This window comes from Tachyglossus aculeatus, chromosome 19 (assembly GCF_015852505.1).
Source record: "Tachyglossus aculeatus isolate mTacAcu1 chromosome 19, mTacAcu1.pri, whole genome shotgun sequence".
NCBI classification, from domain to species: domain Eukaryota; kingdom Metazoa; phylum Chordata; class Mammalia; order Monotremata; family Tachyglossidae; genus Tachyglossus; species Tachyglossus aculeatus.
The window spans coordinates 27,091,072-27,118,820 of record NC_052084.1 but is presented as its reverse complement, the minus strand read 5'-3'; the positions used below and the strand labels follow the sequence as shown (position 1 = coordinate 27,118,820).

The 27,749-nt window shown below is 47.2% G+C and overlaps 1 protein-coding gene across 1 annotated transcript; it reads right to left on the bottom strand.

The window, feature by feature from the left end:
• Positions 1–3,658: 3,658 nt before the first annotated feature.
• On the bottom strand, positions 3,659–27,695 carry UFL1 (UFM1 specific ligase 1). Its single transcript, XM_038761024.1, has 19 exons — positions 27,617–27,695; positions 24,314–24,459; positions 22,961–22,989; positions 21,578–21,675; positions 20,910–21,024; positions 18,650–18,780; positions 16,874–16,932; positions 14,790–14,936; positions 12,893–13,068; positions 11,995–12,174; positions 11,297–11,417; positions 10,736–10,858; positions 10,160–10,280; positions 9,456–9,622; positions 9,105–9,235; positions 8,756–8,836; positions 8,136–8,221; positions 5,863–6,043; positions 3,659–4,399 (listed from the first exon to the last, which is right to left on the bottom strand). The coding sequence occupies exons 1-19, from the start codon at positions 27,691–27,693 to the stop codon at positions 4,181–4,183; spliced, it is 2,388 nt and encodes a 795-aa protein (XP_038616952.1). The 5' UTR covers positions 27,694–27,695; the 3' UTR covers positions 3,659–4,180.
• Positions 27,696–27,749: the final 54 nt, after the last annotated feature.

Below are 27,749 nucleotides of genomic sequence, written 5' to 3'. Positions count from 1 at the left end.
AGCAAGAGGTGGAAGTTTCATTGTAAGAAAGGGGGAACCCCCCTTGGAGGGAGATGAAGGGTTACTGGCTCAAATACAGCGAGGGATACAATCAATCAATCGTATTTATTGAGCGCTTACTGTGTGCAGAGCACTGTACTAAGCGCTTGGGAAGTACAAGTCGGCAACACATAGAGACGGTCCCTACCCAACAGCGGGCTCACAGTCTAGAAGATATAAGATATAAGTGGTGTGGGGCTTGGAGGGAGCAAGTCAGGGTGATGCAGAAGGGGTCTTGTCTTCTGGGTGACGTTGGGCAAGTCACTAAACTTCTCTGGGCCTGTTACCTCACCTGTAAAACATGGGACAGAGACTGTGTCCAACCCAATTTGCTTGTACCCCCCCACCCCAGCGCTCAATAAACGCCACTGAGTGATCGATTGGATAAATAAATACAAATGAAGCAGCAGTATTTGAAAATACTCAGGTCATACAACTGCCTTAATTGTTATTACCACTGTACTAAGGTACAGTGAGTGGCACGTAGTAAGCCCTTAACAAATACCATTATAATTATTATTACCGGCCCCCCCACTTCTAGACTGTGAGCCCGCTGTTGGGTAGGGGCCGTCTCTATATGTTGCTGCCTTGTATTCATTCATTCATTCAATCGTATTTATTGAGCGCTTACTGTGTGCAGAGCACTGTACTAAGCGCTTGGGAAGTACAAGTTGGCAACATATAGAGACGGTCCCTACCCAACAGTGGGCTCACAGTCTAAAAGGGGGAAACAGAGCGAGCCAGCTTGTACTTCCTGAGCACTTAGTCCAATAAGCGCTCAATAAATATGATTGAATGGATGAATGAATATTGTAAGCTTCTTGTGGGCAAGGAACATCTCTACCAACTACTGTCTTGTACTCTCCCAAGTGCTTAGTACACTGCTGTGCACACTGTAAGCACATTGCACACTGCACCTTTTAGACTGTGAGCCCACTGTTGGGTAGGGACTGTCTCTATATGTTGCCAATTTGTACTTCCCAAGCGCTTAGTACAGTGCTCTGCACATAGTAAGCGCTCAATAAATACGATTGATGATGATGATGACCGCTGAGGAAAAGGGCCGGAGACGGCTGGATTGCCCGCTGCTCTTGCGTGGACAGAGCTGTGCGGCAGCAGGACAGAGACCAAACCCCTCCCTAACACACCTCCAGCTAAAAGCAAAAGTCTTTGCAGCCCAGGGAACGGGAAGCTTTCCCATTTCTCAAAGGAGACCTCGAAACCGGCCCCAAACTCCTCCTGCGACGTGGGCTTCTCGTCAACTGCTTGGTACATTCATCAGAAGCGTCCACGTATCCACAACCGCCCGGGGTTGAAGGCGCCAACAGATCGGCGACGTCACCCGTGTCGAGAAGCACCGGTCACGTTGAACCAGGGGGTCTGGTAGAAACAAGTCCCCCTCTCCGATGTCGTCACGTCCACGGCCAAGGCTGAAGACGGGCTCTCCGGGAGACGGTTTGGCGACGATCCCCTCTCTGGACCTGCCTGGAAGTCAGTGTGATCCCACGGACCGGAACCTAAGAAAATATAATCCTAACCGTAGAACTGTGAGGCAGCAGCATCATAGAGCCAGATACAATTGATAATGTGCGGAATAATAGCTCTTTCACAGTAATATTTAACGATTACTCCTAATTCATTCTTAATAATTATTCATAACAATCTGAGTTACTTCCAACAACTATCCTCCTGTTGCTTTCCCAATCCTTGGGATACGCCTAAAGCTTCCCAGTCCCTTTAAGGGAAACACAATTGCAAAGACAAAGTAGACAGCCAGGCCTTCCCTGTTACATATGGACGTCCCAGGGTGACAATATCATTCTATTTTGATGCTATTGATGCCCGTCTACTTGTTTTATCATCATCAATCGTATTTATTGAGCGCTTACTGTGTGCAGAGCACTGTACTAAGCGCTTGGGAAGTACAAATTGGCAACATATAGAGACGGTCCCTACCCAACAGGGGGCTCACAGTCTAAAAGGGGGAGACAGAGAACAAAACCAAACGTACTAACAAAATAAAATAAATAGAATAGATATGTACAAGTAAAATAAATAATAAATAAGTAAATAGAGTAATAGAGTAATAATAATAGAGTAATAATAAATAATAGAGTAATAAATATGTACATATATACATATATACAGATGTATATATATATACATATATACAGATGTATATATATATACATATATACAGAAGTGTATATATATACATATATATATACACACACACACACACACACATATATATATATATATATATATATATATATATATATTTTTTCATGATCCGTCTCCCCCTTCTAGACTGTGAGCCTGCTGTCGGATAGGGATTGTCTCTGCTGCTGAATTGTGCTCAGTACAGTGCTCTGCACACGGTAAGAGTTCAATAAATACACTTGAATGAATGAATCTGCTTCTAGCCCCATCAGCCAGGCTATAGTAGAGATGACATGCAGCGTTTGCATTGTTACCCCTTAATATAATGGAAATTTTATTTTAAAGACCATCTGAACCAAAAGATCAATGTAACAAGCAAGGATGAACAAAAAAAACCCATTTTTAATATATTTAATTTGTAGTACCCGATTTGCTTTTAGCCATCCTAGCGCTTAGTACAGTGCCTGGCACGTAGTATGCGGTTAACAGATACCACAATTATTATTAATACTCAGCATTTAAATCTCTCCTTTGTGTGCGGCTGTCCTCTTATCACAGACTCCTTAAGATGAATGGCTGACAAAGTTTCTCAGCCTAATCCCATTTCACTTAACTCTGAAAAGCCCTTCAAGGAGAAGAGAGTTCCAGATTCAATTCTCATTCCAAGTTTTCCCCTTTCAATCTTACTACTATCTGTACCAATATTTCTTTACACCAAATTTCAATATTCCAATTTATCCAAAATCGATACATCATCTGCACTACAGTATGGCCCTTAATGACCACCACAAATATTCTACTTTCTTTTTTTTAATGGTATTTGTTAGGCACTTTCTGTGTGTGAAACACCGTTCTAAGCACCGAGGCAGGTACAGATCCATTAGGTTGGACACAGTTTCTGTTCCACCTGGGGCTCAGAGTCTAAGCAGGAGGGGGCAGGATTTAATCCCCGTTTTGCAGATGAGGAAACTGAGGCAGAGAGCAGTGACGTGACTTGCCCACGATCAAAGAGCAAGCAACTGGCAGTCGGAATTAGAACCCAGATCCTTCTGACGCCCAGTCCCACGGTCTATCCGCAAGGCCGGGCTGCTTCTCTCCTCTCCAAAATATGGTACAATTTTCAGAACCTCATTTCCAAGTAAATCTAATCCATCGCTAGGCCTAGAAACGGCATGCGGATGTGGTTTCTCTACATTTCTGAAGGGGTTTCAATAGTTTCCACATCTCTATTTCTGTCTCGACCCAAAAACACAACAAAACCTCCAATCACCAAAATTCCTTGCTCTCCGGAATGGGTGACGACTTCTTTAAAAGGCTGGACATCAACTGTTAAACCACCACATCTTCCGGCAGAGATTTACTCAGAAGGGAAAAGAACTGAAAACGGAGTAAGTCAATTTGGTCAAAGTGCAATTTACGCTTCCGACAGGTTAAAAAAATACTTCGAGCTGCTGTGTTGGAAGGCATTTTTTTTTTTATTATTCCCAAATAAGAGGCACTGTCAGGGGCACGGGAAAATCTTATTTCTTACCCAAAATACATGTTTTGAAAAATTTCTGTATCAAAGACACACCACCCATTTTATGTTCTTATGATTAAGTTATAGGAAAATTGTATATTTAATACAATTAATACAGCAGAGTTACTTTACCGGGAACAAAAAACAAGAAGGGCCAGCCAGTCAGCAACTGACGGGAAAATGATAAACTTTTGGATTCCGAATTGTTTTTATTTCAAAGAAAAAGGAAGCTGGAAAAGAAACCCAGGTCCAGAAAACCCAAACTCTGAATAACGCCATCAGCTTTTAAATGCCAGAACCAAGAGACGGCCTGCGAGAGTTGACGAATTCATTTTGACAAGAACCGGCTTTAAAGTAACCGTAAATAAATGATTTTTTTTGGTTTCTTTTGAAGTCACCTTTATCTTTGTTCCTCTTCCCCCCAGACTCGTTAGCAAAGTTTAAATTCTATGAGATGCTTTACTCTTCTGTGACCGAAGACTTCCTTGGTTTGAGGACCAGGTCCTTGACAGCTGTCGAGGTTTCCTGGAGCTCCTTCCGCACGGCGCTGGAGGTCTCTTCCTGCTCTCTCTCCTCCTGGGAATTTGGCGGGGCGCCGTCCGGCCCGGCCTTCTTATTCTGACTGACCAACTGCTTCACCACCAGCCCGTGGTAGTGGACCAGCAGAGAGTGTTGATCCTGCCAAGGCGAAGAGGGAAAGGGGTGTTAGCCGAAGGACCGAAGCTTCCAAGTGAGGAAGATTCCTTTCGTTCACTGTAAAACGTGAAAACTACGAACAAAGCCATCTTGAGGAGTTCTGCGACCTAAAATCTGGAGGAAAATGCTAATTCGATGGGCAATTTAATAACACTGCAGTGCTGGTCAGTAACAGAGGACCAAAGCAGCCCGATTACAAGGAGAAAAGACCTCTGCCGTACCAATTCGTTATCACCTCTAAGCTTTTTCCTCCGAGTCTCAATTCCCTTGCTTACAAATGCCTATCAATCAATCAATCATATTTATTGAGTGCTTACTGTGTGCAGAGCACTGTATTAAGCGCTTGGGAAGTACAAGTTGGCAACATCATCATCAATAGCATTTATTGAGCGCTTACTGTGTGCAGAGCACTGTACTTAGCGCTTGGGAAGTACAAGTTGGCAACATATAGAGACAGTCCCTACCCAACAGTGGGCTTACAGTCTAGAAGGGGGATCACAGTCTATCAGGGTTTCACTAGACAGTAAAATACCTCAATCAATGGTATTTACTGAGCACTTACTATGTGCACAGCACTGATGATGATGGCATTTGTTAAGCGCTTACTATGTGCCAAGCACTGTTCTAAGCACTGGGGAGGATACAAGGTGATCAGATTGCCCCACATGGGGCTCATAGTCTTCATCCCATTTTACAGATGAGGTAACTGAGGCCCAGAGAAGTGAAGTGACTTGCCCAAAGTCACACAGCTGACAATTGGCGGAGCTGGGATTTTAACCCATGACCTCTGACTCCAAAGCCCGGGCTCTTTCCATTGAGTCGTGCTGCTTCTCTACACTTAGCACAAAACAATGCAGTTGGTAGACACATTCCCTGCCCACCAGAATACAGTTGCGAGGAAGAGACAGACATTAAAATAAATTCCAGACGTATACGTGAGTGCTGTGGGACCGCGGAGGTGCTTGGACTCATATCCAAGCGCTTAAGATGACAAAAGAGGGATGGGGGAAATGAGCGCTTAGTTGGGGAAGGCCTCTTGGAGGAGATCCGATCTTAATATGGCTTTGACGGTGAGGAGAAGCGGTGGTCTGTCGTATACAAAAGGAGGTTCCAGGTCAGTGAGAGGACGCGGGCAAGGGGTGGGCAGTGAGAGAGACGAGATCGAGGTATGGTGAGTAGGTTGGTGGTAGATGAGTCAAGTGTGCGGTCAGGGCCACAGTAGGAAATCAGCGAGGTGAGGTAGGAGAGGGTGAGCTGATCGAGCGCTTTAAACTCGACCGATTGACGCGGAGGTGAATGGGCCCTTCAGAAAATAAAGGAAGCGTGCCGCATATTCAGTGCTATCGTCTATGCCTTTTGAGGTCTGTTGGGAGTTAAACAAACGCGGGGCCCCCAGTTAAAATGCACAGCCACGACTCCTCAGAAACCACACAGAGAAGACGTACCTCGGGGATCTTACTGCTGAGGAAACTGATGATCTGGGGGACGCATCTTCCAGGTGCGTGAAGCATGCAGTGGGTGGAGAACTGAAACAGCAGGACGGATGTTAGGTGCAGAATAAGAGCGGGGTCTTCTGAAACTCTTAGCTGCTCCATTAAGGCTTGTCTGTGTTGAAACAGCACCTGCCTAAGGAAGCCAAACCAAGAAAAATAATAATCAAGAGGGTCCATTTAAGATCCTCTCCCAAACCAACTCGGGAACGCCGGGCATCGGGCGGTGCCATTGCGGAGTCGGCTCCGCCGCCCGTCCAGCCCGGGACTCCGTCTCTGACGGAGCTATGAGATGGTTACCCTCCTGGCTACTGGTCAATCAATCAATCGATGGTATATAGTGAGTGCTTACTCTGTGCAGAGCACTGTACGAAGCCCTCGAGAGAGAGAGTACAATACGGCAGAGTTGGTAGACACGATCCCTGCCCGCAACGAGCTTCCAGTCTAGAGGGGTTATGTCTGTTCCTTCTAGTTACTGGCAGGATTTCTCTGATGACTGGTTTTAAGCACTGCCCTAAGGCTTGTTGGGAAACCTACCGGACCCTCTCCGAGCGAAGAGGAAGTGAATCCATGACATCCCGGCTCTCTGGAAGAGCGAGAATATCATTTCATGATATCCTTATTCCTCGCATGCACACTTTAATCCCTTTAAAACCCAGTCAGCTAAGGATCTACACAGGGACTGTGTCAAACTGCCAACTGTATATTCTCTCCCAGTGCTTAGTGCAGTGCTCTGCACACACCTCATGGTTAAGGATGGACCAGCTAATGGCCCACCCCCAGAGCCTCCATCTCTCCCTCTAGGTATCCAGCATGGATCACTCATCTAAGAATCTAGAGAGAGCCCGATGATGATGGCATTTGTTAAGTGCTATGTGCAAAGCACTGTTCTAAGCGCTGGGAGTCAGAACAACCTGGGTTTCTAACCCCCATTTTCCCCCTGGATTGGGGAGGAGGACGGCCGAGGACCTGTAATCCTGACCACTGACCCCACGCTTGCGATCCAGCTACCTTGAGCATCCTCTCGAGCCCTTCCTCGTGGGTTTTAACGGGCTCGAAAAATATAACACTATGCACCGCCTAAACGAGTCTTCCGCTTCATCAGGGTTTGCTCATCTCGGGGTTTGATGTCATTCAGGGACCGGGAAGAACGGAAACGGAATGGTCAACAAGAGAACCCTTGCCGGAGACAGCTGGAAACTGTAGGGAGGAAGCTCCCAGGGGCTGGGGAAATGTCTCCTCTTCTCGATTGCGGATTATCTACGGGTGGTCCTGGAAATAGTGACTCTGAGGAGGACCTCTTCATCCTCTTCTGTAATTATAACTTCCCAGCTCCCAGAAGGGCCTTTCTGCAGTAATTCCTGCCCAAATCACTCTCCTCCACCCACCCTCTCACCGATAATGGACTGTGGTGATTCACTCTGACTCAATATTTCATCAAGCCCCCGATTCTCACCCGGAGATCCGGCAGATAATCTGAACGGCCCAACGAGGTACAGGATGCTCGCTTACAAATTCAATTCCGGGTGTGAAACTTATCGCTCCAATCACCCGAGGCATAGCCCTGCATACGTACTTATCGGCCTAATACCTTTGGGCGTTTGATACGCGCCCCACCCTCAACTCCATAGCAGCTTAGGTCCAAATCTTTAAATATTATAAATTATCCATTTTTATTCATGTCTGCCTCTCCCATTTTCTAGACCGTAAACTCGGGGCGGACAAGGAACTTCCCTGCCAATTCTGTTGCACCGTACTCTCCCAAGCTCGTTGTACAGTGCTTTGCACATCGTAGGAGCTCAATAAATATCATTATTGTTGGTGGGGGTGGGCAGGAGGGTCACTTTGAGATGGTTCAGTCTGGGGAATAGCAGTAGGAATATCAATAAATATTATTGTTGATGATGACGGTAGGCAAGAGGATCACTTTGAGATAATTCAGTTTGGGGAATATTGATCCTGAGAGTATTTTCTCAGGGGGACTTTATCTGGGAAATTAGCTCCTCCTCCTGAGATAAATGCAATCTAAGTTTATTGGCTCTCAGGATATTTCAGAGAGATTTAATAAAATCTGAGATCAGCTATCTACAATTTCTTTTCTGCCTACTCAAATGTAAGAGGGACGGAAGAGAAATGGGATTTTTTAATGGTATTTGTTAATCGGGTACGGGGTTAATTAAAAAAAAACAAAACACCTCATCACTTAACATTCCCGGTAACCAGATTACCTTTCCTTCTTTTTGTCTCCCTTTTTCACCATTACATCACAAGCATCTGCCGCGGAATCCAGACAAGAAAGGAAGTCTTCCAAGCTCTGTGAAGACAGTACGGTACTAAGGTTCACTTCCTGCCCTTTTAAACCATTTCAAGGTGTGACACTAGTGGCTGGAGACAGGTGACTGTTTTAATGAGCAAGCCTGCTCATTGTTACAGCGTACTCTCCCCCAAGCGCTTAGTGCAGTGCTTTGCCTACAGTGAGCGCTCAATAAATACGACGGAATGAACGAATGTAGGGAGGGAGCTTGGAGAGAGGGAGCCACAAAGGTGACTACTCAGCTGCCACCGTTCTCCAAAAAGCAGACAGGAAGCAGGTTTTTTTCTTGTGATTGGGACCCACGGCCCCGCACCCTTTATAACATCTCTGCAATGTGAACGTTAAGTTCCCCGCTGACCGTTGAGGTGAACAAATGAATGAATGATTGAGCCATGGGAGGCGGGAGACTCGAACTCTGGGTCAGGTTTGGCCACTGAACCCGCTAAGTCGCTGAATTTCTCCCCCTGTACCGGTGGGAAGATGCTAGCTACTTCCCAGATGGCCCGAGTGGAATCTCCCGTTTCTCTCACTTACCCTTTCATTGAGAGAATTATGGAGCTTGGTCAGAGGGCCTTTGATTTCCTCTGGCAATTTGCTTAAAATCCTTTTTCTCACCTACGAGGAAAATCACAACAGACATGTTTCCGCCTTCCTTATCTATTCCCCCCGCCTACAATTTATACCCAAGTAGGCCTAGTCACCCCAATTTGTTCGTTTTTCGATTCTGAACGTGCGGTTTCAACAAACCTCTGGACGCGTGACAAGATACCCTCCTTACGTTTACTGTCCAACTTCTTGTTTCTTTTGTATCACCCGGTCCCCGGCACGAGGACGAACCCAAGCGGGCTCTTCGGTTTACCGAAGCGGGGAGGGGGCAACGTACCTCACTCGTTATGGCGGAGGTGTCTTCCACTGCCATCATTAAATCGGCAGCTAAGAAATTGAAAATCAGGTTGGTGATATCCGTACACACTGTTTTCAGCAAGTGTTTGGAAAGGCTGGTTTGAGTGTCATCTGTAAAACAAATCATTTTGTGTACAGTGCATATTCTGGAAAAGTGAGGGGAATTCAGTATACATACATATATACTCATTTATTCATTCAATCGTATTTGCTGAGCGCTTAGTTGAGGAGATTATTGTTCTGAGCGCTTGGGAGAGTGCAATATGATAGACAGACACAATCCCTGCCCGGAATGAGCTAAGTATGTATAGAGTACAGAAATATAAAGTACCCGTAAAGTGCTTTATTCCTTTTTCAAATAATCTAATATTGCTGTAGAGGTTTGAAACCTCTTCTTGCAGGTCTTTGATCGTCCGTTTTCTACTGGCTCCAGAAGCAGAAGAAGCTGAAGACAGAAATACTGATCTCACCACTTCCAGGTAGCTCTTATTTAAGGGTCTGGGAACAGAAATAATTTAGAGTCAAGTTATGCGTCATTTTGTTTTTCCGGACAAGTAAGTCAGGGGATCTTAGCATTCGAAAGGTTCGCTCAAAATAGGATATCATCATCATCAATCGTATTTATTGAGCGCTTACTGTGTGCACAGCACTGTACTAAGCGCTTAGGATATCAAGTTGCTTTAACTCATTTGTCTATCCAGATCCTCTGGGGGACAGAAACGTTACAATAGAACAATCCTGTAAAGAAAATGAGGTCGGAGAGGACGATGTCACATTCTTTTTATGGTATTTGTTAAGAGCTTACTGTGTCAAAAGGTATTTCATCCCCACTTTTTTTGACGAGGTAACTGAAGTACACAGAAGCGAAATGACTTGCCCAGGGTCACACAGCAGATGCCGTGGCAGAGCCAAAATTAGAAGCCGGGTCCTCTTGACTCCCAAGCCTGAGATCTTCCCGCTGGGCCCCACCTGCTTCCGTGACGGTCACACTGAATCTAGCCCTCGGCTTTGGGAAGAAGAGCCGAATATACCTGCCTTATTAAGTGTTCGGCGAGTTCTGTGAGGAGCTCCTCGGGGCAGTCCTCTACATGGCGCCCCAAAACATCCTCGATCTCTTCCAGGGACATGAACGTTGTTTCCGACTGCCTGCTCCTTCCTGTAACAGTCGGTAGAAAGAACTCATGACGAACCACGAAAGTCATTATTGTCCTTTCTAGCGACACCGATGCATTAAAGAGCTGACAACCACCCGAGAAGCGGTCAGAGAATCCCCCCCGAAAAAGAGTAATTGCTTCACGCAATCTTCCATACATCTTTTTTAAGGTATTTGTTAAACGCTTACTATGTGCCGGGTGACAAATTAAGCACTGAGATAGATCATGATAATCAGGTTGGACACAATCCTTGTACCATATGGAGCTCACGGTCTTAATCCCCATTTTCCAGATGAGGGAACTGAGGCCCAGAGAAGATCACCAAGCAGACACCCAGGCCCATCCTCTCTCCACTAGGCCACACCGTGTCTCTTAAAACCCCAAGTTGGGTATAATACATTGGGAAAATAGCGGTCTGGCTATTCACGATGAAACAGATAAAAGCAAAGCTACAGACCCGTGTAAACTGACTGTGACTCCTCGTCGTTATCCTCGTCTTTTCTTCCTTTCTTCTTGTTTCTCTTGACCTTGAACTCTCTGGCATTTCCACCACCACCTCCTCTGACACTCCCACTTCCCTCTGAAGGAAACGCAAGAATTCGGAACGTAAACCACACCACGCGCAGTCTGTTCTCCCTCTCCCCCCGGGCCCCGCGAAAAAGACAGAGGTCGTCCAACGGCTAAGCGGATGGCAGACGAAAACCTACGGGGGGAAACCAAGTCAACAGTCAACAAGGTGTTGGACTGCTTTGGAATTTTTGATTGAACAAGAGACTCAAAAGAAAGCATTTGTTCAAAATTTCATTACGTTAATTTAGAGATGAGAATAATGGGACTTTTGCTGCTGTTTCGGCGATGAAGACAACTGCTTCGAATCCATATATTTCCATAATACCGAATCTCCCAAATACTAGCCCAAATGACTGCTGCCCAGTCCAGGAGTGACCGACGCTGCCCTCCCACAACGCCCCCACCCCTTGAGGGCTCCCCAAACGGTCGGCCCACTCTAAAACGCTACCTGTTGCTTTCCTCCTCCGTTCATCTTTCTTGTCCTTTTTATTGCCGGTGCTACCCTCCAAGCTAGGCCCGTGCTTCAGATCTTCTTCGGTGATGAGACGAACAGGACTGCTCTTCATTTCCTAGAACAGAACGGCCTCGGGTTCGACACCGGGACGTCAACGACTGCCTCGTTATAATTCGGCAAACAAAACCGTCGCCGCGCAACTTTCCCGAAGCAACATCCTTAAGTCAAAATGAAAGTGATTCTTCCAAAAGGTGTCCCGGGTTTTCTACACCACCCCTGTCCGGAGAAGAAGCGGGCACCGACGAATGGCTCATCTGCAGCCTTAAGCAATCAATCCATCAATGGTATTTCCTGAGCGCTTACCACGTGAGGAGCCCTGTGCTGAAATGGGGAAAGTTCGGTTCCCCAGCCAACGACACTGAACGGAAAGATGGCAATCGATGGGTTTTCTTTTCTAGCATCATTTTTGAGGGGAAAATTTGAATTCTGAAAGCACGTGCTGCCAAGTTCTTAAGGCTTAAGCGCTTTACAGATACCACAATTATTATTATTATTAATATGACTACAAAATTCAAACTTTCTGGTACAAAGTAAGAGATTTTCCAACTCCCTAAAAACACAAAAAGCATTACCGTCACAGCCGGTAAACTGTGGCACGGCTGGCGGATAACAGACAAACCGGCGCGCTTTACCTTTTCAGCTTTCTGGTGCATCAGCTCGTCGAACAGTCCCAAACAGCTACTTAGGAACTTCTCACTGACCACAATCGTGTTGCTACAGACCCGTCCCGCAGGGTGTTTGCTGAAGCTTCTCATCACTTGCTGAAGTAACATCCCGACGTCCTCCTCGGAGAGGGAGCTGGGCAGCAGAGGCTGCAATCACAACCGCGAGCCGCGTTACGGGACCACGGAGGGAAAAGTAGGAGGGGGCACTCGAATGTTTCCAGATGATGGCTCGCTGGTGAGAAAAATCCACTGGGCTGATGTGTTCAGGGCAGTGAGCCTATCTCACCTGGCTACCCTCCTCCTACATCACAGCCCACCCGCTTCAGTCCTCTTACGCCAATCTTCTCACTCTGCCTCCACCTTGTCTCCGTCGCCGCCGACCTCTCGCCCACATCCTGCCTCTGACCTCGAACACCCTCCCTCCTCATAGCCGACAATGACTTTCCCCTCATTCAATCCTTATTGAAGGCACCTCTCCTCCCAGAGGCCTTCCCTGACTGAGCCCCCTTTCTTCTTCTCCCACGCTCTTCTGACTTGCTCCCTTTATTCAGCCCCCTCTCCCAGCCCCAGAGCCTTTACGTCCGTAACTGTAATATATTTATATTAATGTTTGTCTCCCCCTTTAGACTGTAGGCTCGCTGTGGGAAGGGAATGTGTCGATTATTCCATTATATGCCCCCAAGCGCTTAGGACAGTGCTCCGCACACAATAAGCGCTCGATAAATACGATCCAATGACCGAACGCGCCTTCTTTCGGACTGGTGATTCAAGCTGATGTTCGAAAAAGCGTTTTTAAGCGCCTCAGAAACGGGAGAGGATTTTCAAGTTGGGCTGCATGAGTCCCTGGCGAGGGAGGACAGCTTACCGCGATATCCACCCACGTTCCAGAGCTGATGGCCTCTTCCACGGAAGCTTCGACCTGGTCCACGAGGCCCTGCCCCACGCAGGCCGCCTTCAGAAACAGGAGCTTCGCCGCCTTGAACCGTTTCTTTATGTAGTTCACCGAGTCCGGGATGCCCAGCCTGGACAGGGCATCGAATTCTAGGAAGCCGGCACAAAACGTTCGGGTTAAGTCGGAACCCCTTTCCGACGAGGCTCGACGCGGCCAGAAGTCTTACTGGGCGCGAATGCCATATGTGGCGATCTTAGAAAGGAAAATTTTAACAGGGGTCGTTCTGTTATAGTAATAATAGGGGTGTTTGTTAAGCGCTTACTATGTGCCAGGCGTTGTACTAAGCGCTGGGGAAGATACAAGATAATCGGGTCGGAAACAGTCCCTGTCCCACATGGGGCTCGCGCTCTTTATCCCCATTTTACAAATGAACCTAAGAGAAGTTAAATGCCTTGCCCAAGGTCACACGGGAGACAAGTGGCAGGGGCACAATTAGAACCCAGGTCCTCTAACTCCCGGGCCCACGCTAAGCACTAGGCCACATTGCTTCTTGGCGAGAAGAGAGTGACTTCAAATCCGGTTAGGGCATGTGCTACGCATAATAAAACTAACTCTTCTCAAGAAAACGGCTCCATTCTACACTAAGGTTTTCATCGGTGGAAAAGGCCGCAGTGGCAAAACCCAATCACCGCCCTATGGGAGATCACAGCAGCTAAGTCATCCAAAGGTAATGCAGAAAAATCAATCAGCGGTATTTATCGAGCGCTTAATGTGAGCAGAGCACTGAACTAAATGCTTGGGAGAGTACAATTCTAAGGGAGTTGATGGACATGTTCCCTGCCCACAATGAGCTTACAGTCCAGAAGGAAAGAACCAAAGCTTTGCCCTCTTGTTCTTTTCTCCACTCAGTCTGAAATTTCTTCTAGTAGTCTCAAAATATCAATCAATCATATTTATTGAGCAATTACTGTGTGCAGAGCACTGTACTAAGCGCTTGAGAAGTACAAGTTGGCAACGTATAGAGACAGTACCTACCCAACAGTGGGCTCACAGTCTAGAAGGGGGAGGCAGAGAACAAAACCAAACATATTAACAGAATAAAATAAACAGAATAGATACGTACAAATAAAATAGAGTAATAAATATGTACAATCATATATACAGGTGCTGTGGGGAAGGGAAGGAGGCAAGACGGGGGGGATGGAGAGGGGGACGAGGGTTAAGGTTACAAGAAGTGCTTCTGGAACCTTTTCCACCTTTACGGAGTAATCTGAAAACACGGAATTACATTCTGAGTTTTAGAAAATACACAAAAGATGGGGATCGCTAAAACGACGAGGCCCTCAATGCAAATATGAATCGGATTTAATCGATCGGTTACATTGAGCGCTTATTATGTACAGAGCACTCTACCCAGTGCTTGGGAGAGTACAACGCAACAGAATTAGCAGGCACGTTCTCCGCCCGTAAAGAGCTCACAGTCTTGAGCGAGGTACTCAGTCGCAGACACTCAACATGTCAGTGTGCTCTTGAATACCTAAATCATCATCAATCGTATTTATTGAGCGCTTACTATGTGCAGAGCACTGTACTAAGCGCTTGGGAAGTACAAATTGGCAACATCTAGAGACAGTCCCTACCCAACAGTGGGCTCACAGTCTAAAAGGGGGAAACAGAGAACAAAACCAAACATACTAACAAAATAAAATAAATAGAATAGCTATGTACAAGTAAAATAAATAGAGTAATAAATACGTTCAAACATATATACAGGTGCTGTGGGGAAGGGAAGGAGGTAAGATGGGGGGATGGAGAGGGGGACGAGGGGGAGAGGAAGGAAGGGGCTTTTGAGAAAGAAAAAAGGAGTTACCTAAGTAGCCGTTTTGCTTGAAAAAGGAGTCCACCCAGTTGCTCTGTGTTCTGGAATAGATGTCGGGCACGAACAAGGCCGTGTCCCTCCGCCCTCCGACCACCGCTCCTTTCAGCCGGCCGCCGGCCACCAGCTCTTCCAGGACGGCTGCGGAAAAACACGCCGGGAGACCCTCAGAGAAGGCACGGTGAATGCAAATGGGCGTCCCATCCCGCGATTCCTTCCTCTCCTTTTCATCCGGGTCTCGTCCCCTTCCAAAGTCTCCTGCTGCAGGAGGGAACCTATACGCCGACCGTCTTGCAATTTTAAACTGCCCAGGGATCACGGAAAGGTCGACCTTCTCAACTGGGGAAATCGATATACCGCCACGGTACTGTTGCTGGCCGGGGGGTCTCTAGCCCCCTTTCACGGATGAGGTAACTGAGGCTCAGAGAAGTGAAGTGGCTTGCCCAGCGGGACGAGCGGCGGAACGGGATTAGAACGCAGGTCCTTCTGAGGCTCGGGCCCGTGCTCTAACCGTTAGGCTACGCTGCAGACTCACAAGCTAGCCAGCTCGACCCTGTTGTTGTTGTTACCCTTTCCACTCGCCAGAGCAAGTGCCATCAGCCTGGGGTCAATAATAATCATACTATTTGTGCCGTCTGTTCAGCGCTGGCTTTGTGCCGAGAACTGCATCAGGCCCTGGGGTCGAAGCGGTACAATCAGGATGGCCACAGTCCCTGTCCCACATGGGCCTCACAGTGAACGAGAAGGGAGGGCAGGCATCGAATCCCCGTTTGACCGAGGAGGAAGGTGAGGCCCAGAGAGGTGACTCGCCCAAGGTCACACGGCAGGCAAGAGGATTAGAACGCAGGTCCCGACCCCTGGGCCCCCACTGCCGCCACTAGCTCACGATGGTTTCCGCATCCGAGACAAGCCCAGGGTCCCTGAATGCCCAACTAAGAGGTGGTCTTGCCATCTGCCATCTTGCCATCCCCTCGCCCCCTCCTACCTCACACCTCCCTTCTGTCCTTCTCCAGCCCAGCCCGCACCCTCCGATCCTCCGCCGCTAATCTCCTCACCTTTAGGCCTCGCTCTCGCCCGTCCCGCCGTCGACCCCCGGCCCACGTCATCCCCCGGGCCTGGAATGCCCCCAATCCCTCTGCCCATCCGCCAAGCTAGCTCTCTTCCTCCCTTCAAGGCCCTACTGAGAGCTCACCTCCTCCAGGAGGCCTTCCCAGACTGAGCCCCCTCCTTCCTCTCCCCCTCGCCCCCCTCTCCATCGCCCCGTTTTACCTCCTTCCCTTCCCCACAGCACCTGTATATATGCATATATGTTTGCACATATTTATTACTCTATTTATTTTACTTGTACATATCTATTCCATTTATTTCATTTTGATAATATGTTTGGCTTTGTTCTCTGTCTCCCCCTTCTAGACTGTGAGCCCACTGCTGGGTAGGGACTGTCTCTATATGTTGCCAACTTGTACTTCCCAAGCGCTTAGTGCAGTGCTCTGCACACAGTAAGCGCTCGATAAATACGATTGATTGATTGATCTGCTGATTCTCAGCCAACCACCCCAAGTTCTTTCAAGCAGGGGAGGAAGGCCCATGGGAACCCCAAATGTCCCGAGGACACTCGGTAGCAGGGTTACGGACCTTGCAGCCTTACCATGATGCACTCTTCTAGGGGCGGGGAGTTGTGTAGACACTTGCCCTTCCTAGCATGGGGGTGGGCAGAGAGGGGCACGGTGGAAGCCAGAACCCACCCTTTGCCCCCACACGGCCCTCATTTTACCGATGCCTTGGGCAAGTCATTTCACTTCTCTGGGCCTCATCATCATCATCATCCTCAGTGACCTCATCTGTAAAAAGGGGATTAAGACTACGAGTACCACGTGGGACGTGGATGGACTCCATCCAACATGACTAGTTTATATCTACCTCAAAGCTTAGGACGGTCTCTGGCACATAATAAGAACCTAACGATTACCATTTTTTTTAAAAAAGGCATAAACCCAACTTCAGACGATTAAAACCAAGCACTGCCAATCTTTGGATCGGCTAATTATCTAACTATACCCGACGGGAATCCAACTCACAGTACAGCAAATGCTCCTGGAATCCATAACGGGTAATCAGAGGATTTATTGGTGTAGGCCTTTAGGAAGGGGGGAAAAAAGAGAGAGAGACATGAAAACCAAGACCCTCTAAAGTGTTTGAAGAATGTATTCTAAAGTCTGCAAGTACTGGAATCTTTCTTGACCATATCAAACGATTAAATGCATGCAAACACACACAAAAAAATGAACAGTTTCCAAATGTTACCGGGGTTTGCTTTATGAATGACATCAGACTCCAAGACACCCTGTCAAAGACTATTTCTGAGTCTGTTTTTGGATTGGCACCTCTCGCTCTCTCTCCCCCTCCGCCTTGACACAAAAGGAGAGCTCTGAGTTTATTTACCCGAATCTTTAAAATAATGATAATAATGACGCTGGTATTTGTTCAGTGCTTAGTATGGGTCACGCCTCTCCTACAAATCGACACCTTACCATGGCAGGAGAGTTTACGTACGCCGATGAAGCTTAGAGCTGTGCCCTACAAGGCTCCCCAAAATGCCCCAGAAGCGTCGGACAAAGTCGATTTGACGTTTGATCAAACCGTTGATCAAAGACGACGACAGAGACTCGGGTTTTTACTGCGAGAAAGCAATGGCACACCGCTTCCGTACCTCCACCGAGAAAACTCCACGGATACACAGATCAGAACGGCCTCATGACAGAAGATGGGACGTTCTGAAGGGGGTAAGGGGTCCGTGGAGTCGGCGGCATTTGAAGATGTGTCAAGGACTGTTCTAAGCACTGGGGTAGGGACACGGTCTCCGTTCCTCATGGGGCTCACGGACTTCATCCCCATTTGGCAGATGGGGTCACTGAGGCCCAGAGAAGTCCCTTGTCCAAGGTCACGTAGCAGACGAGTGGCGGACCGGAGTTAGAACCCGCATCCTCTGCAAGCCCGGGCTTTCGTCACTAGGCCATGCTGCTTCTTTATTAAGTGCACTGTGTGCACAGCACTGAACTAAGCACTGGGAGAGGTATTTATTTATTTACTTTACTTGTACATATCTATTCTGTTTATTTTATTTTGTTAGTATGTTTGGTTTTGTTCTCTGTCTCGCCCTTTTCAGACTGCGAGCCCACTGTTGGGTAGGGACTGTCTCTACATGTTGCCAACTTGTACTTCCCAAGCGCTTAGTACAGTGCTCTGCACACAGTAAGCGCTCAATAAATACGACTGATTGATTGATTGACACTAGAGAAGCAGCGTGGCTTAGTGTCAAGAGCCCGGGCTTGGGAGTCAGAGGATATGGGTTCTAATCCCTGCTCCGACACTTCACTTCTCTGCGCCACAGTTACCTCAACTGGAAAGTGGGGATTAAGACTGTGAGCCCCACACGGGACAACCTGTTTACCTTGTAGCTCCCTCAGCGCTTAGAACAGTGCTTGGCACACAGTAAACGCTTAACAAATACCATAATTGTGATTATTACCATAGATTTGATAGACAAGTTGGGGGTGACAGCGTGGAAGGTAGCAGAGAGGTCAGGGGGATTAGGATGTAGAGGATGGAGCAGAGACTCCTAGGCCATGCTGCTTCTCTAATAAACATTCTTCATTAACTCTCCAATTAATCTCTAAAAAACCATTAGCCCAGGCTGCCTAGGAGCCTAGATATCCGGCAACCTACGACTGAGCTGAAAATACAGGAACACTGAAGCATCACAGCCTTCCCGAGCATGTTGTAGAAAGTAATTTCCGCGACCCAAGCGATGGCTGCGTACAAGGCGGACATTCTGTAATTACCCCACGGCTCACCGGGTAACCGCGCTGAAGAGCCCACGGATCCGTGCCTTGTGTCGAGCCACAAAAGCCTGGGTGAAAATCACCCCGCGGTTATCGAGGTCGATTTGTCCATTGATAATTCTCCCTAGACGCTGGGAGATCGCCTGGGGGCAAACAGTGAAGAGATTAAAGGTTACGTGGGGGGAAAAGACCGCTCTCCAGCACACTCAGTATGTATGGTGACAGTTAAACATCTCCACCGCTTCCCGCCCAGGTCATTTCACCCCCGAGGGAGCCAAGGCCTAGACTGAGGCCTGGTGAAGATGCAGAAGATGCAGCACGGCTCAGTGGAAAGAGCACAGGCCCCGAGTCGGGACACCTGGGTTCTAATCCCCGCTCTGACGCCTACCTGCTGTGTGACCTTGGGTGAGTCACTTCACTTCTCTGAGCCATTCTTCCCCCTTCTCAGACTGGGTGGGACCATGTCTGATCTGATTTTACAATTATCTAACCCGGCGCTTAGCACAGTGTTTGGCATGTGGTAGAGCACTTCACAAATACCACTATGATTATTGTTGTTACCGACAATTGCTCTCTATCCACTAGGCCTTTCACAGCTTTATTGAAGGCCCATCTCTTCCAAATGGCCTCCCCTAAGCCCTCCTTTCAATCAATCAATCAATCAATCAATCAATCGTATTTATTGAGCGCTTACTATGTGCAGAGCGCTCTACTAAGCGCCTGGGAAGTACAAATTGGCAACATATAGAGACAGTCCCTACCCAACAGTGGGCTCACAGTCTAAAAGGGGGAGACAGAGCACAGAACCAAACATACCAACAGAATAAAATAAATAGGATAGAAATGTACAAGTAAAATAAATAGAGTAATAAATATGTACAACCATATATATATATATACAGGTGCTGTGGGGAAGGGAAGGAGGTAAGATGGGGGGATGGAGAGAGGGACGAGGGGGAGAGGAAGGAAGGGGCTCAGTCTGGGAAGGCCTCCTGGAGGAGGTGAGCTCTCAGCAGGGCCTTGAAGGGAGGAAGAGAGCGAGCTTGGCGGAGGGGCAGAGGGAGGGCATCCTTTCCGCTTCTCCCACTCCCTTCTGCATCGCCCTGACTTGTTCCCTTTATTCAGCCCCGCCTCCCAGCCCCACAGCACTTACGTCCAGATCTGTCATTTATTCATTTATATTAATGCCTCTCTCCCTCTCTAGACTTTAAAGCTCATTTTGGGCAGGGAATGTGCTTGTTTATTACTACACTGTACTCTCACAACCGCTCACTACACAGTAAGTGCTCAAAAAGTATGACTGACTGCATCTTAATCCTCAGTACTGGAGGAGTTTCAGGGAGAACACCTCTCTGCAGGCCGCCTGATGCGCAGCAGTGTTTGGCAGAAAGTCGAAACCCAAAACCGACGATTGATTTATTGACTGATGATGCCTCCCCTTCACCTTGGACTCATCCCCCCAAACAGAGTCCTATTCCACTCTCCCAGGCATGCCGAAGAGTCACCCTTCCCCGCTTAGTTCTTCGAGGCCTGTGCTCTAGCCACGCTGCTTCTCTAAGTGTTTAGTCCAGTGTTCTGCACAAGGTAAGCGTGCAATCAATACCACTGACTGATTGACTGGGCTCCTCCATCTATCGTCCTCGATGGGAGGCTCCGAGTGATCCAGTGTGTCCCCTCAAGGGACTTCCTGCCATGACTGGAGGAAGCAGTTGAGTGCCCTGTACTCCCCGGCCCGTTGTCGACCGCATCTGGTCATTCGTCAATAATTATAATCATAATAATGGTAACTGTTAAGCATTTACTATGTCCCAAGCACTGCTCTAAGAGCTGGGGGAGAATCAAGGGAATCAGGTTGTCCCACTTGGGGCTCACAGTCTTTATCCCCGTTTTACAGATGAGGGAACTGAGGCCCAGAGAAGTGAAGTGACTTGCCCAAAGTCACGCAGCTGACAAGTGGCGGAGCTGGGATTAGAACCCATGACCTCTGGCTTCCAAGCCTGTGATCTTTCCACTGAGCCACGCTGCTGCTCTAACCAATTCTCTAACGGTCAACCACTGACCGTTCAGCAGGAAAGTAAAAGGGCACTCTGGTCATGCATTCAATTATATTTATCGAACACCGTGTGGACAGCGCTGTACTAGGCGCTTGATAAGAGTACGATATAACAAACTCCAAAACATAACGAGGGATACAAACGCGAACCAAAGCAGGTCCTCCCACCACAATCCCTGGTTTTTGTATCAGAGCTGATCCACTCTCCAGGGGCTTTACCTCTGTCAGGAAGTTTCCGGGGAGATCGTAGGTTTTACAGAGCTCGGAGATGGTCACCTGGCCCGTTTCCTGCAACTTGTCGTTGACTTCTTCTGCCAGTTGGTCCAGATAGGTCCTAAAAGGAAGTTGGCCCAAAAAAGAGTGCGCTGCTTTATTCTCCACTTGCCCGGAATTGCTAAATTGCTACAAAAACCACAGAGACTCCTTTCCCTAACAATAAACCAGTTCCAATTCCACTTGAAGGGTACAAAAAGCGTGCTTCAGAAGTGTCGGGCTTTTCAACTTTTACTTTTTCCTCCATTTTTACATTCTCTGTAGAGTTTTACTGGGGGTAGATAGTCCCCATTTCTTCCAAGGTTACAGTGAAATAAGGTTTGCTCACTGCTACGATAGCGAGGGCAGGATTGTTTTATCAGGTGACAATGCATCGAATACGTTGGTTGATTTCACTAGAGGGTCACAATCGGTTTCATCAACGGACTAAACAATAACGAAGAATGCTGGCATAAATGCTGTATTTGCCATTTAGTCATCCGTTAGAACAGAATGAGTCTCACAACACATAATTAGAGGAAGTAAGAGGGTTAGAACAAACGAGAAAAATCAGCCTCATGCAATTATACAGAATATAAACTAAAATCCCATTAGCTCCTGAATCTGATACTTACGCATCTATGAGTTGGCCCAACACCAGCTGAACGGTTTTTTCTGACTTAATGATGTCACCAATTCTGTTTTCAATATGACTCAGGTCCACGTTGATTATCTGAAAACACACTCGCAGTGTTAAATTCACATGATTTCGAAGCTCCTCAACAACCCATTCGGACTATCTTCTGCAGGCTCTACCTGTGCGGCTTCAAGTCCTGTTTCCTTGAAAGAAACGCAGCAGAGTAGCCTCCGGAAGAGCGATTACAGAGTTTTTGCAGGGGGTACGCTTTATTGGGGTCTGAACATTTTAACTCCTGCCTCTTGGAGAGGCTTGCTGTCTTTAAATTCGCTGATATTTTATTCCGGCATTAAGGTGCACTCCCCCATAGGAAACACACTCACCAAATTACCTTACATGAGAATGCCTCTGCAAACAGCTCAGCCACCCTGCACCACGAAGGCTTTGCGGTTGGCCCACTAGACACCACAGAAATTAGGCTAGGAGAACTAAAGGGAGGAAGTTGAGGGAATAAACCTCTTTCTTTCTTCGTTTAGATCCTTTTTACTGCATACTTTATATCATCTTTCTCCTGTACTGCACGCTACGCTGAAAACAACGCCCATCGTGTTTTAGTTGAGTCCACCTGGTCTGACTGAGTGCTGGGCTCTGGGAGGCAGGTCACCTGTGTTCCTTCCCACTTAGTACAGTGCTCTGCACATAGTAAGCGCTCAATAAATACGATTGATGATGATTAACTGGGTGATCCAGCGCAAATCATTTTTAATCCCTCCCCCTCGGGGTCTCCGTCCATAGCACTGGAATACAAATAAAAATCTGGGAGGAAACGGAAACGTGATCACGGCTTGCGTTCTTCGGAGGGAACACCCTTGAAAAATCAAAACAGGAATTAGGAAGCTTCGCTGTGGGCAAGGGACGTGTCGGTTTATTGTTCTAGTGTACTCTCTCGAACGCTTAGTACAGTGCCCTGCACACAGTAAGCACTCAATAGACATGACTGAATGAATAAATGAATGAAACAGCTTCACAATACTGAATACAGAAGTGAAAAAATAATGCTAGTTTAATCAATCAATCAATCGTATTTATTGAGCGCTTACTGTGTGCACAGCACTGTACTAAGCGCTTGGGAAGTACAAGTTGGCAATATATAGAGACAGTCCCTACCCAACAGTGGGCTCACAGTCAAGTTTAATCAGAGACTCATCACATAGGTTGAATAACAAAAAATGTCAAAACTGCTATAGATTCAATATGTTTTATCTCAGTTTTACCGACAGCTTACTCGGACAATAAATGCAAACAGATATAAATATATACAATACACGTGCATATATACAGACATATTTAATTCTACATGCAGAATTTCCAAAAATATTACCTGCTGTAGGTCAACAATGTTAACTCGACCTTTAAAGGAAAGGTAAAAAGAATTTAAACGTTACTTAAAAGAAAATACCGGTGAGACCGTCCTGAAATGTTTTGAAAAGTAGGGAACATTCTTATTATTAACGGTACTGCTCATGATAATATTGACAATACGTCGCTATGGATGGGAAACAACTCGACGGCAATTAATAATAATGGCATTTATTAAGTGCTTACTATACGCCAAGCACTGTAGAAAGCGCTGGGGTAGACACAGACCCCACCCGAGACAGGATTCACGTTCTAAGTTTGAGACGACAGGGATTCAATCCCCATTTTTCAGGTGAGGAAACTGGGCAGAGACAAGTTAAGTGACTTGCCTAGGGTCACTGTAGGTGAAAGGCAAAACTGGGATTAGAACCCAGATCCTCTGAGTCCAAGGCCCCTGGCTCTTTCCACTGAGCCACACTGCTTCTTGCGTAGCTATCATTCAGTGCTCGTGAAAAATGTATACTAACAAGGTCCTTCTTTTCCGAAGAATATGAAACGGTGGAAACTTGCTTTTCCAATCACGTACCTCAATGATATTGATAATGAAAATTAGGGTAACAGCTTATCCCCAAGGCCTCGTTGTGACATTCATTCATTCAGTCGTATTTATAGAGCGCTTACTGTGTGCAGAGCACTGTACTAAGCGCTTGGGAAGTACAAATTGGCAACATATAGAGACGGTCCCTACCAACAACGGGCTCACAGGCATCTGGTCACGGGAAGCAGCGAGGCCTGATGGAAGGAGGAGTCAGAGGACCCGGGTTCTAATCCTGACTCCGCCACTTGTCTGCTGTGTGACCTTGGGCTGGTCATTTCACTTCTCTGGGCCTCAGTTCCCTCATCTGTAACGATGAGGATAATAGTAATAGCACTTAAGCGCTTAATTTGTGTCCAGCACTGTTCTAAGCGCTGGGGGAGATACAAATTAATCAGGTTGGTCACAATCCCTGCCCCATATGGGGCTCACGGCCTTAATCTCTATTTTACAGATGAGGGAACTGAGGTCCAGAAGTGAAGTGACTTGTCCAAAGTCACACGGCAGACACGTGGCAGAGTCAGGATTAGAACCCAGGTCCTTCTGACCCCCAGATCCAGGCTCTCTCCATCAAATGATGCTGATTATCGTTACCTCCACCTGTAAAAATGGGGATTAAGACCGTGAGCCCCACGTGGGACAGTGACTGTGTCCAACCTGATTAGCTTTTATGTACCCCGGCGCTTCGTACGGTGCCTGGCACAAGGGAAATGCTTGACGAAGACCATTAAAAAGAAGAAAACCAAAACCAGAAGGAGGAAAGTTCCTGGAAAGACTCACCCCCACGCACGTGAAGCTCATCTCTCATCTCTCGGCTAATCTGAGCTGGGGTCACGTACTGTTTTCCATCGAGGGTGTGAACCACTTCTAACTGCTTCTCAGCAACCAATTTAGCAACAATCTCGATGCAGTTCCGTTCGGACAGCCTGAAAGAGAGAAAAAGAGAAAAGAGAGGGGGGAAAAAAGAGGGGGAATGCTCACATACTATGCAAATATGGCACTGAAGTTACATACTACGCAAATATGATAGCCTCGGCACTGAAGTTTTCCTTTCTTTTTTTAACAACACATTCGCCTTCGTTAAATAAAATACCAACAGCTGGCGGCCCGATACTGTACTCCAGTAACAGCTTTGGTTTCATCCTTTTCCCCCGGAGAAGGTTGACTGGAGCAAACTGCAGGTTTTTGACAAAATGAGGGTTAAATCCCAACTGTGGTTATGGGGTTAAGGTAGCAGGGAAATGATGTTCTCCCCTCTGCTTCCAAATCAACTGAGCATGTATTGAGCGCACAGAACTGTAATAAGCATTTGGGAAACACGATATAAAGGAGTTGGGAGACCCATTCCCAGCCCACAGTGAGTTTACGGTCTAGAGAACTGTAGTAAATTACAGGTTTGTCCTCCACCTGAGGATGAGACGGGAGTTCAGAAACAGAAATCCCTGTCTGTTACTAACAACTGGGGTGCTTGTTAATAATTGTTGCATTTGTTAATTGCTTACTGTGTGTCAAGCACTGTTCTAAGCACTGGGGTGCATTTAAATTAATCAGGTGGGACAGAGTCCCTTGGGGCTCCCGGTTTAAGCGGGAACAGGATTTAATTCCCGTTTTTCAGATGAGGAAACAGACCCTGAGAAGTGCCCAAAGTCACACAAAAGGCAAGCGAGGATTAGAACTCAGAACTCCCAGGTCTGGGTTCTTTCCACTAGGCTACCCGGCTCCTTTAAGTTAATTTGATAAGCGCTTACTACGAGCTCCCCCTTCTAGACTGTGAGCCCGTTGTTGGGTGGGGACCGTCTCTACATGCTGCCAGCTTGGACTTCCCAGGCGCTTAGTACAGTGCTCTGCACACAGTAAGCGCTCAATAAATACGATTGATTGAATGAATGAATGAATGAATGAATGAATGAGCTAAGCGCTGGGGGACGTACAATATAATGAGATCAGATACAGCTGCTATCCCTCACGGGCTCACAGGTTAAGGAGGAGGGCAAACAGGAGTTTCATCCCCTCTTTTACAGAGGAGGAAACTGAGGCATTGAGAAGTTAAACGTATTTATTTCACTTGTACATATCTAGTCTATTTATTTTATTTTGTTAATACGTTTGGTTTTGTTCTCTGTCTCCCCCTTTTAGACTGTGAGCCCACTGTTGGGTAGGGACTGTCTCTCTATGTTGCCAATTTGTACTTCCCAAGCGCTTAGTCCAGTGCTCTGCACATAGTAAGCGCTCAATAAATATGATTGATGATGATGATATCTAGTCTATTTATTTTATTTTGTTAATACGTTTGGTTTTGTTCTCTGTCTCCCCCTTTTAGACTGTAAGCCCACTGTTGGGTAGGGACTGTCTCTAGATGTTGCCAATTTGTACTTCCCAAGCGCTTAGTACAGTGCTCTGCACATAGTAAGCGCTCAATAAATACGATTGATGATGATGATATCTAGTCTATTTATTTTATTTTGTTAATACGTTTGGTTTTGTTCTCTGTCTCCCCCTTTTAGACTGTAAGCCCTCTGTTGGGTAGGGACTGTCTCTAGATGTTGCCGATTTGTACTTCCCAAGCGCTCAGTCCAGTGATCAGCACACAGTAGGCGCTCAATAAATACGATTGATGATGATGATGATGACGGAGAACAAAGATAATTTGTAACATCCTGCCGGTCCCCATTCCTGAAATTCCCAAATGCCCGACTCCCATGTTGCTGTAACTCAATAAAAGACACAGTGATATTGGGATCGGGGCTGCTTGTCACTCGTCCTTCTCCATCATCATCAATCGTATTTACTGAGCGCTTACTGTGTGCAGAGCACTGGACTAAGCGCTTGGGAAGTACAAATCGGCAACATAGAGAGACGGTCCCGGCCAAGGTGAACGGGCCGGTGGCCACTTTCCTTCTTTCCTGCTCTATCTGAACTCCTGTCTCCGACTCATTTTTCCTCTCTGCGTCACCACCCCGGGTACAAGACCCCTGCGGCCGATTTACACCGTGTTAACCTGTTTTGCACTAAGCGCTTAGTCCAGTGCTCTGCACACAGTAAGCGCTCAATAAATACGATTGATTGATTTGCACCCTACTTGTCGATACTTGTCGATAACCCCCGGCCCACGTCATCCCCCGGGCCGGGAATGCCCTCCCTCTGCCCCTCCGCCAAGCTAGCTCTCTTCCTCCCTTCAAGGCCCTGCTGAGAGCTCACCTCCTCCAGGAGGCCTTCTCGGACTGAGCCCCTTCCTTCCTCTCCCCCTCATCCCCCTCTCCATCCCCCCATCTTACCTCCTTCCCTTCCCCACAGCACCTGTATATATGGATATATGTTTGTACATATTTATTACTCTATTTATTTATTGATTTATCTTACTTGTACATATCTATTCTATTTATTTTATTTTGTTAGTACGTTTGGTTTTGTTCTCTGTCTCCCCCTTTTAGACTGTGAGCCCACTGTTGGGTAGGGACTGTCTCTAGCTGTTGCCAATTTGTACTTCCCAAGCGCTTAGTACAGTGCTCTGCACATAGTAAGCGCTCAATAAATACGATTGATGATGATGACTCTATTTATTTTACTTGTACATATCTATTCTATTTATTTTATTTTGTTAGTATGTTTGGTTTTGTTCCCCGTCTCCCCCTTTTAGACTGTGAGCCCACTGCTGGGTAGGGACTGTCTCTATATGTTGCCAATTTGTGCTTCTCAAGCGCTTAGTCCAGTGCTCTGCACATAGTAAGCGCTCAATAAATACGATTGATGATGATGACTCTATTTATTTATTTTACTTGTACATATCTATTCTATTTATTTTATTTTGTTAGTATGTTTGGTTTTGTTCTCCGTCTCCCCCTTTTAGACTGTGAGCCCACTGCTGGGTAGGGACTGTCTCTATATGTTGCCAATTTGTGCTTCTCAAGCGCTTAGTACAGTGCTCTGCACATAGTAAGCGCTCAATAAATACGATTGATGATGATGATAGCGCTCAGTACATAGGCCTGCATTCGACCCCACCCGGGCCGGGCTCCTGAGGTAAAAGCGCCGGCTGAGGGCTGGGGGGGGGGGGGAGGTCAGGGGTCAGGGGTCAGAGGTCACCTGTGCGCGGCCTCGGCGAACTGCGCGCGCTGAAAGTCCGCGGCCAAGCGGCGGATCTCCTCCCAGCCCTCCGCCATGGCGGGCCCCCTGACGTCACCGCGCACGCCCGTGCGTGCGCGCGCCCGCCCCCAAA